This window comes from Aptenodytes patagonicus, chromosome 6 (genome assembly GCF_965638725.1).
Source record: "Aptenodytes patagonicus chromosome 6, bAptPat1.pri.cur, whole genome shotgun sequence".
NCBI classification, from domain to species: Eukaryota; Metazoa; Chordata; class Aves; order Sphenisciformes; family Spheniscidae; genus Aptenodytes; species Aptenodytes patagonicus.
Window position 1 is genome coordinate 1,536,513 of NC_134954.1, and position 11,352 is coordinate 1,547,864.

The 11,352-nt window shown below is 37.7% G+C and overlaps 1 protein-coding gene across 3 annotated transcripts in view; it reads left to right on the plus strand.

Annotated features, from left to right (window-relative positions):
• Window positions 1–5,158, plus strand: part of CLSTN2 (calsyntenin 2) — a 399,465-nt gene extending 394,307 nt beyond the window's left edge. For all 3 annotated transcript variants that reach the window (XM_076340846.1, XM_076340847.1, XM_076340845.1), the window contains exon 17: window positions 87–5,158. In XM_076340846.1, the coding sequence (XP_076196961.1) occupies window positions 87–296 (210 nt within the window). In that variant the 3' untranslated portion in view covers window positions 297–5,158. The remainder of the gene's footprint in view (window positions 1–86) is intronic.
• The last annotated feature ends 6,194 nt before the right edge of the window (window positions 5,159–11,352 follow it).

The following is an 11,352-nucleotide window of genomic DNA, read 5'->3' on the forward strand; positions in this document are numbered from 1 at the left end:
AAATGCTTACATTCTCACAGCCACGGGCTAGCAAGAAGGCACTTTTCTTCTACTGTCTCTCTTTCATTTCTTTAAATGTACTGTAGAAATATGAAAAGCCTCACCAGACAGAAGAGGAGAGTGAGGAAGAAGACCTAGAAGATGAAGAGGAAGACACGACGAGTGCTGAATCAGATGAAAGTGAAGAGGAGGAGGAGGAGGAGGAAGAAGAGGAAGTGATTGTCCAAAAGGAAGACAAACAGAATGCCACCAGGCAAGAGCAGTTGGAGTGGGATGATTCAACACTCCCGTACTAACAGCCCTCCAGCCACATTGCTCTTTTGTAACAACCAATACAATGTTTTTTCAGAGTCTATGAATTCATTGACAGGATTTGAACTTCTGCTTGCCTGTAACTGTTCTGGCTAAAATGATCTTGTTGTAGTAATTGATAATGAGACCTGACCCTTTTCTTACAAAGCCCGGAGAAAACATGGTACAAACATACTGGCGTCACCAGTAATAAAGTAATCTAGAGCTTGATCTGTTAGCAAGTATAGTTTTCAATTTCCTGTTTCTATACCACAGATATGTGACAAAAGTCCTGTCTCTCAATCCATAGAGGTTTTTGCCTTTGCTATTTTTTTCATACAGGAGAGATTTCAGCTTGTTATGAAGAATTACTTGTGTGGGTCCAAATAACAGTTGCCATTTGACTTCACACTCTTACAGGTGTAAAATTTAATCCATCTTCAAACTGGGGCAGAGTTTTAGTGCTACAGGTGACAGAGACAGAATTCCATTTGTCGTCTCATCCTGCCTTTTGGATGTTAACTGTCTTCTACAAGGGAATATCTAGGACTTGACAGGGGATGCACATGTGCCTGTGTAGAAGTGGACAGTGTATTTTTCAGGCATGCTGTCAGAACCCTCAAGACAGGGGTTTTATCCAGCCCACCCATAGAAACTTAAGAGAGTTTAAAAAAACAGCAACAACAAGGGGCTGCTGAAGGTTACAAAAAAAAAAAAAAATCGTTCTGTGTCCACAGATTGAGTAATATGATCTTATGCAAACTGTAAATTCTAATGGGATCGATTTACTGAAAACCTGTAGAGCTGCTCATTAGTTATGGATTGAGCAATTTGCAGCAAATCGATGCTTTAAACCGTCTGTCTTGTAAAATCATTAGCTTGCTGCAGTATCTTACTGAAGTAGCGGAAAATAAGTGACCCCGTTATTCCATAGCTATGTATGGTTGGGATTTAAACAATGATTTTACATGAGGAAAATGTTCCCTTTTGCTTTAGCGAATGCCAGCTGGAATTCCTGTCTGACTGTATTCTATAAAACATTATGCCCTATTTTCTTCTGTACCCTTACCCACCTGAGTGGCACAAGAGAAAGTGACAACACACGTACACAACTGTCAGCTCTCTTTTGTGCTCATAATTCTCCCTTATTTCTTCTTCCTGAAGCCATTAATGTTGAGAAAAGGTTCTATAACATAGAACAAGAACAAATAAAACCTACCTGGAACCAAAAGAAGTGAAAACAAAAACTAAACTCTTAAGAGGTTGAGAGAGTATTTTAGTTTGTTACGGTAACACAGCATATTTTTCTTAAACACTGTTTAAAAAGGAAAAAAAAAAAAAAAGGAAAGCTACGTACAATGTGTTGCTAAGTCTGTGTGGTGTGTTTTTTGTCCCCTTTCCTTAATTATCTTTGCATCTTCAAATGCTCTGCATACCAAATGATGCAGCACTTGCTAGGATAACTGCTGTAATGCATAAAAAACAAAATGGCATGGAAGTGAATGCTGCCTAGTGGCTTGTCTGGTTTTTCGCTAAGTACTTCTTTTCTTTACAATTTCATCACGGACTTTTGCTTTTGCTTTTGTAATTTGCTGTTTAAAATGAGCTGCTTCCTCTTCTCTTCTCCTCTCTCCCAGCAAAACAAGCAGTCAGCCTTGCCACAACAGGACCTTCTGGAGCACCCATGAATGGTAGTTGATACTGCAAAGAGTACCTTGAGCAACCTTGAGGGTATCCACCTCCCTCAATACTAAATTATTAGCAGCTCCTGAATGTCTTGGAATATAGAGAATATATTGGGGGTTTGGGGGTTCTTTTAATTCCAGTTTCTGCATCTGATAGTTGCAGGGAAAGATTGACAGCAACTAGACCTTGTAGTTTAATAACTAGAAAGTAAATGAAAAGAACTCTAAATTAATTTTAAAATTAGAGATCTTCATGCTCTTTTTTCTTGTTGGCACGTGATTGTTAAGACTGGCAATATAGAAGTTTTCTTATGTGAGCAGTCCTGTTTTATTTTTATTCTGGTCTCTCACATGTGTTAAACTTACAAGAATATTTGCAGAATCAAGCCCACATAAATACAATTTATCTGCAGGAATAAAGACTGTAAAATTGGCCAAAATTTCTGTTTAATAAAAAATTAATTTTAAAATTTCTTAATATCTTGAACAGAAATTTTATGTTAGATCATTTCCTAACATCCTAGTATCTTAAATAATTTCCTAGTGTTAATCTTTGTTAGTGACATGAAGCAGGATCTTCATGATGCTTGTTACCAGCACATATCAGCACAGCTTTCTGCTCAGAAAAAAAAAGATCTAAAATTAAAAGTAGATATTTAAATGTCAATCTCAGATTTAAAACTGGACTTAAATTATTTTTAAAGTTTCTGTTATTCCTGATTATTATTATTATTGTGTTATCACACCAAACATAAGAGCAACTTAAAAACAGCAATTTACAACCTTATTGACAGCCTTTAATTCTTTTATACGTTCATGTCTTCATCAGTGTGTTTCTCCATCAAATAGATTTTTATCTTTTTGTTACTGGAAGCAAATCTTTTCAGGTCATGCTGGTACATTACACAAGAAGCAAACAAAATATTTTCTCTACTGTAAATAAACCTACATTTTTAAACCTAAGCAAAGTAATACAGGCATGTGTGTTATCACTAAAATTTGGTTTGCAACAAGATATGCAGCAAATTAAAATGTATCACTGTACTTATTTTAGATTACTCAGTGGAGTGCGTTATGCAGCATTTTTCATTCAAATAAACAGAAAAATCCTCTTCACAAAATGTTAGTGAGAATGAGATACTTCTTCACAAAATGAACCTTAGAATTAGAATATTTGTATAGATGTTGACAGCAATGGCTTCATGAGCAAAAAGCCTACTAGTAGAATAACATAGAAATACCACTTTTTCTGAAATAATTTTAACAATATTTCCTCCCTTCCATGAATTATTTTTTGGTGTAAACTACTTGCTTAAAACCAAACCAGAACATATACACATATACGTGCATATATACACACACACTCTCTCTTTTTTTTTTCCCCAATCAGAAACCAAAAATCTCTCTTTTCCTCTCTGAAAAAAGTGTTTATGCTACAGACTCTGAAATGGCAACTGCAGTGTCTGGCTCTTTACGATGTAATGTTTATCCTTAGCCCACTTGCAAGGTTGAGCTATGAAGACACACAAATAAAGGTGGCTTTTTTACAGTAGCAATAAACAAGTGCATCCAAAAAAAGTCTCTGAAGAGGTGCCTGTAATACGTGACATCAGGAATCCGTGACGCTAGCGGTCTAAAATGACATCACATGAATGCCTTTAAATTTTTGAAATTCTAATCTAAGGCTGGGAAAAGCTGCAAAACCTACAAATGCAAATTCAAGATGGTGATACACTGTGTTATCTGAATTACTATAACTGCCTAAGTTGCTTTTTGTGATCAATAGCTCACATTTCTTTTTCACTTCTACCCCCTCCACAGGTCTTTTATCTTTGCAAGTAAATCCTAAAATGCACAGTTGACATTAATCTCAATATTTACTGCATTGGCTGACACCAGTTCAAATTAGAAATAGACACATAGGGTTCATGACATCTTTAATACTAATTAAAATAAAATGTTGTTATTTGTTCATTCAAACAGGCAATAATATCCTGCAGTGGTAGCTCGACTGCTTTTTAACTGGTAATGATTTCCCCTGCTAGGAGATAATGGGAAGGTGCAGTTTATTTCCCTTTCTCATGTGTTGCAGTGCTGGGCTTGCTGCGAGCACGTGCACCATCCTTACTTCATTCAGGAAGAAAGTAAGACTCAGAAAAGGTCAGAGGGTTATAAAGTTCCTCTAGTGGGGATGAAATCCACTGTCTCCATTGCAGGAGCTGTCCCTGCCTGACCCTAAGCTGAAAATAACGCCATGGGACATGAGTAGCCCCAGATTAAGGACTGGTCAGAGGGTAATTCAGTAGCAGCGCTTACTTTACTTTGGCAACCCCTTTTGAGCCCTGCACCTAATTTGTGTCTCAGCTGTCTCTTTCTCTGATCTGTAACCCGAGGGGCAGCTCTGATGCTTTTACCTGGTGGGGATCCCAGCAGGTTGGGACACGACACTTCCTCGTCTGGAAGTTTTGGTGCCAGCACATGCACCACCCCATTCATGTCCACCACCTTACATGATTAGCAGAAGAGGAGAATGAAAGACTTTACTGAGGTGACAGTGGGTGAAGGTCTGGTGGGATGGACCCATGGAGCTGCTCCTGGTAGCCTGGAATATACATTATAATACCAAAATTAAGGATGTTTGCAAAAGCATATGGATACTTGGAGAGGGAGAGGCAATTAAACTGTGAGGACATCTCCAGGACTTCAAAAAAGTCTCCTCCTCCCTTAATTCACACATACTGACTAGATTAAATATCTCGATACCAGTATATCCCCACCAGTTTTTGTATGCTTATTGAAAATGACAATAAAACCTCATAGCAAAATACACTTTCCATATAAACAATTTCCAGGAATCTAGCAGTAGGCAAGGAGCCAATTCCTAAAAATCTCGGTGTCTGACATCATGACTAACATCCTAATTTTTTTTTTTTTTTGCAAATCTGCTTCACCTCTGTGGAATGTAGCTGTTTCCTGGATGTATGCTGTATACTATTTCTGCACTACTCTTAAAAAGCACCAAGAGGTTAGCAGCAAGAAAACAGCTCATTTGGCAGAAAAATAAAGGTGTTACAGCTTGTAAAAAGGTGTTTGAAATATACTTAGATACTTGTTTCTTGATGAAATTCTGGTGTTGAAAAAAAAAAAATTTCATGAAATAAAATTTTGGACAAATACGAACAGTTGCCAGACTGAGAAGTAACAGTGATATGAGTAGAATTTTGAAAGAATGTACACAGACTGGCACATTATATTGCATATATATAACAGTTTGTATACATACAAATTTTAAGTAATAATGTATGTGCGTGTGTGTATATATATTTTATATATATATATATATATATATATATATATATATATATATAAAAAACACCTAGATTGGAAATACACCTCTTGTTTTATCCAGCATTTTCTGTGAAGCTGCATGGATTCAGGCAGCACATATAGAGTTGCTCTGAGACTATCTGGAAATGTTGGAATCAAAGTATATAGCATATATGCCCTTAAAATGGGCCAATTTATGGCTTTTTAGGCTCCCAGTCAGATGCTAGTCATCTTGCTGGCTAGCTGGAAATCAATCATAGATAAATGGCCAACGAACTCTGGTTCTGCCCTGATAAAATTACTGAACAAAAAAAGTGGAAATATCTGGGGGAACCTGGATGTGCAGTAGCCTCATCTTGATATTTCACTTACTTTTGACTGTAAGCCTTGGGATTGATTAATGCACCTCTGGATGATCCCTGTAGCTGCTGACCTTTACTTAATATCTGCTTAAGGCAGTTCTCGTACACCAGTTGGGCAAATCTAAGGAGGAGATAGAAATAAAAAAAAACCAGGACTGTCAAAGACAGCAAAAGTAAAAGCACCTTTGAAGCGACTAAAAATGTTACTGTTAATTGTATGTAATACTGTGCTATGTAAATACGATCTTCCTCATGTTTCAACCAGTATCACCAACCATATAATAGCATTAGGTTTCTGCCTCCTCAGGCTAAGCTGAGAAAGATGGCAAGCTTTGTTCATGCCACATCCTCATTGCCCACAGAGTCTGCACACCTCATAGCGTAAAAGTGCCCCTCCAAACAGCCATAAGAATGACAGCCACCCTTGTCCCTCAAAGCTCTGGGTGTTGCCAAAAAAACCCAACACTCCCATGCTTATGTCCAAACCATGCAACACTTTGCAGTAAGTGCAATAATACAAATACTTTCTACAGCACCCAGAAGCAAATGGTGATCCTGTACTATCTTTGTACATTTGGGTCAAATGTTTTTTTAAAAAAACAAAGCATAACAGGCAGTGTGGAGAGTGCTGTAAGCTAAAATGTATCGGGTCCCTTAATTCTGCATGCTTCAGATTTCCAGTGAAGAAGATGACAGTGTCAGATGAACCAACAAAAGAAAGTGCAGCCAGTGATCAGACTGTTTGCTTTAGCACTAGGGTGTTTTGTTGTTTGGGGGGCTTTTTTTGGTTAGTCTCTCCTGGAATACAGATTCTTTTTTATTAGCGTGGAGAATAAAGACAGGTTTGAAGGATGACCACTAAAGCTACAGCAGAGTAAAACACATACTCTGTTAACACACCCAATCTCAACAAATCTTTCTGCTAAATCTATCAGGAAAATTACTCCAGCGATATCTCAGGAGGTAATTATACTTCATTACCTTTGTACAAGTAACAAGGTACAAGCCTGGTATGGGTGCTTTTTCCTTCCCTTCTTCCCCCCCCCCCCAAGAAGACCTGATCATAAAATAAAAATTCACAATGCTCAAACAGAGCAAAAGTGAAAGGGGAGCAAGGGCTTTAATTTCATAAACCTCTGTCTAACAAAATGTTTTAAAATAATAAACAATTCTAACCCACATTATTGAAGCTTAACACAAGAAAATGAATCCAGGAGGCTTTGTGTGTTCATAACTTCATTCCTGGTGATGTTACCAGATGGGGTACCCTTTTTCCTTAGAGGCATTTTGCTGCCTTTTGAGTAGGTATCGACAGTGGTTCACTAGTTACAGTTTCCATTTCTCTGCTTGTAAATAGGAATAATGATACTGACATCCTCCGCAAAGTACTGTGAGCCCTGTAGATGAAAAGCACTGTCAAAGAGCTTGGTGGTGTTACGATTCAGTAATTCTGTTGCAGCTCTACTTACAGCCGTCCATTGTGGAGCACCCTATACACACGCAAAATGAATGACACGATGGTTACAGTCAAGAACTTTGGGCTCTTGTTTCATTAGTTATTGCCTAAGAAACACAATAGTTTGAAACATTACAAACATGTAAAACAGAGTTCAGAAAAAGCCCTCACTCCTATTTTCAACTCTAACTCGTGCGGAAATTGTGCATTCATCAGCTGTTGAAGCTACAGGGCTGTGTATTGCCAGTATTTATGCCTGTGCTGAGAATAAAGAAGCAGAAGAATTTTTTTTTTTCCCCAGCTAAGTACATTGTACAATAAAAGAGTGCAGCTTTCACTAGGCAAGGTGCATAAAGCCTGCCAAATGCAAAGAGAAGCTGTCTCCAAATGGGGGACAAAGGTTTTACAATTGTATTCTATCCTCAAACCTTAGAAACCAGAAAATTTCATGGGAGTAAAAGGCCTTTCTGCTGCCCTCCCTATTCTTTTTGTATAAATCTGGATACAGTTTTGGGTTTTCAGAGGCGTTTAACTTCCTAACTGGATATAAAGTTCTTTCAGGCTCCTTTAGGTGTATTAACCCATAAAATAATTTTTGGCTGAAGTTTTCGGGATATCCTAAGGAAAAATAAAACAAACAAATTGTTAAAATTAGAATGTCTTTTTTCTTTCTACTCCTGCCTCCCCTAAACATATAAACAGATACAAAAGACTTGATCGGATAACCTGACCAAGTCTGTGACTACAATGACATTTCAAACCAGTACTGAAACTAGCACCAAATTTTTGTCTACAATCTGCTTAAGGTGCACACATATAGATGAGAAGGTGGATGGTTGTTTTAACTGGGCATGCTCTTTGGAATGTGGAATGGATCAACCAGTCAGTTCTTTTAGAAAATTGAATTATTATTTAGGGAAGCGTGAACAGGGAGGTAGAGAGAATAACGCATGAATAACAGATGGAAAGAGTTAAGGTTTCTAGTTGATGTGAAAAAAGCTGGAATTTAATCTTCTAGAAACAAGAGAGATTAAAAGCTTGAGTGTCAAACTAAGAAAATGGAAACATGCTATTTTCATGTCCAGAACTGACAGCTATCGAAATCAACAAGAAGGAAAACGAATATAGGATGTTGAGAGGTTCTGAGATGACCATGTGTATATGTGCGCGTGCATATGTGTGTGTATACCTATATATATATATATGTATACAAAAAAAATCACCTAACCATTCCCAGCATGGAGGTGGTGGTTGTGGTAATGAACTAGAACCTTAAGTTGTTTAGCATGGTTGCTGCTGTCTGTAGCTGCTTCATTAGTTACAGTTACGCTACCTCCGGCAGAGCTGGGAAGGGAGCAAGACCATGACGAATGTTGCTACGCTGTGCCTACATTAAGTAGGAAATGCTTAAGACAGGCCCATGGAGATTTGGGCCAAAACGGTTTGTCTGTAGTGACCCAAAGGTAATGGTACAGTTACCACACATTTTAATTTGAGGTAAGAAACAGAACTTTTGCACACAGACAACTGTGTTGATTAGTTTTAGAGATTTTCTACAACCAACATACTCCATAGGTTGGATGAGGAACTGGGAACACCCAAGAAAGACTGTACTCCATGTTGCAAAGGCCCTTAAGTAAACTTTTGCTAATGATCCAATTTCCTCAATGATCACATAGCTAGGAATCTTGATTTTTGAAAATACACAAGGTACAAAAAATTTTCAAGGATAACGATCATCCCTGAACAATTCTGAGAGCTGAAGCAGCTATTACCTCCATTCTCAGAACCAACCACTGGTATGCTTATTGTTAGATCCTCCACAAATTGATCCAAAAAATGTGAGGTACTTCTCAAAAGATTTTTTTTTTATATTCTGTTGTAAATGCTGCACCACCAGAATCCTGAGTAAATACTTGACTGTGCTTAACAGGCAGTTCTGTTCAAAGGGTCATCACAACAGGGACGGAAAGATATACCAGAGTGGGTTATTGCTTTGCAGAGTAATACACACTATGGTTAGGATTCCTAATAACTGTTTAATCTAAATTTCAGTGTGTTTAGAAGTTGCTGCTAGACTCATTAAATCCTAGAAATGAAGATTAATAGACAGAAAGAAAAAAGTAGTACAGGTAGAGTATTATGCTAACAGTGCAGAACTGTTCCCTAGAATATATTTTCTAGAGTTAGGGGCAGGGGTGTTTCAATTTATGGAAATATTTCTAAGCCTGGGGCTTCTATTGCTTCCCCTGGGAGATTATTCTACAGTCTATTAGAATTCACCATTAGAAAACTTTTCCTGATAATGAATTTAAATAATCCTTTTTGTAATTTTTATCTCATTAGTCCCAGTTATACCCTTTTGCACCACCCTAAATAATTCCTCTAACCATGATTTATATCCTTTGAATATTTTTAGATAGTAATCAAGTTCATTGCTTTTGGTCATTTATTAGAGAGCCTGTGAATCCCTCCTCCTCCCAATTCATTCCTCCAGTCTCACATTTCTTACCTTTTCATGAAATGTTATTAATACACAAACTAAAAAACCTGGTAATTCCTTAAATTAGTCACGGTCAGTTCACTCTGTTAAAGTGCTCTGTGTTGGTGTGTGTCACTGTATAAGTTGTCAAAGGTTAAATAATAAATTTATATTGAAACTTGATTTTTAAAAAAATCTTTGCTGTGCTCTATGGATAAGTTCTCATACAATATGAATTTGGCAGTGTCTTTTATGTCGGTATGATTTAACAAAGCCAAGCAATAAACATTGGAGCCAACCAAACAATAATACAAAGTAGTAATTTGTTAAAATTTAGATTGTCATCATTAACTTGAAAACAGACACTGTCATTCATGTGCCCATGCTTTTCAGTGTCCCTACACTAACCAGTAACTATTACCAAACATTCCTTTAAGACAGATCAGTATATGTTGTTTCTCCTCAAATCTCATTCGTAGAATGCACCTACTTTCTAAAACAAGTACTCCGGATTTCTAGCCATATGTTAACTGCTGCAAAGAAATAGAATTGTGCCAACTTTTCTGAGTACTACCATGCCTAACATTATATTGCAAATTTGCAATGCGATTATGGTCTCTGACTGGCACGGTGACTATATGGTTAGTTTTCAAGCATGCCTCAAGCAAGCCTCTGTTCTCTGGCTCAGAAGCCTGATTACACAGGCAAACAGGAAGGATGTACAAGGTCAGCTTGGGTCTTTTAATTGATGTATTTCCTTCTTCTACCCCAACCTTCTGTACCTGAAAGCCAAGACAGAACTGAAATCCTTGTGCTCAAAGGCCCACTGCATCACTTAGACCCAAGTGAAATAAAACTGTCTCCCTCATTTGCTCTGTCTAAAAGGGTTGATGTAAAAGGGAGAGCAGGCACACTAAGCTTTCTGGTGTTGACTTAAGGGTACTACACACTTCCCTCAGCACATCTCTGTCCCTAATAGGTGCCAACTAGCATTGTAGAAATAATATTGTAGGGAATGACAGATTGCCATCAGTGGTTTTAGGTCACAGGATCAAACAAAGATGACTACCTTGGCATCGGCTGATACAATGGATGAGAAAACATAGTGGAAATACCTTTCAATTTTCTAAAAAAATCTGTGTCATTATAGCTTCCTGTCACTTTTCTGCCCACCTTTCCAAAACCAGCCATTGCATGAAGAGTGAGTTAATAACTGCATGAAGAGTAACTTAAGTCTAATAGACTAGGTGGGGAGATGACTAAGCTTTGCGAGGTGAGGTTGCAACACAAAGGGAGAGAAAAAAGAAGAGGAATTCCTGAGCAAGGAACTGTAAAACATGACGTAAGTTGTGATGAGCAGCAGAGCAGGAATCAGACATTCACCCTGAATATTGTTGGAGTTTGGTGGAAGGGGATGTTTGTAGTTAGAATTAACCATATAGTTATGAAATATGTTATTGAGAGTGTAGGATTTTGAAGAGCTGAGAAATAATCTCATCATGTTGAATGTCACAGCTCTGAGCTCTAATTGGCTGGGACAATTCTATTTCATATTTCATCATAGCTTGACAATAAAAACGATACTTCATCTGCTTGCAAAAATGTAGAACTTTTCACACACTGTCCATCATTTCCCATATTTGCTTCCACGTTGATGCATTCGTTCTTGTTGAGGAGCAGTAACTGCAGCCGGTAGCATGTATTTTGTAGCTTGGGATTGTTTCCTAGCAGTCCAATCTCTGTGTAGTT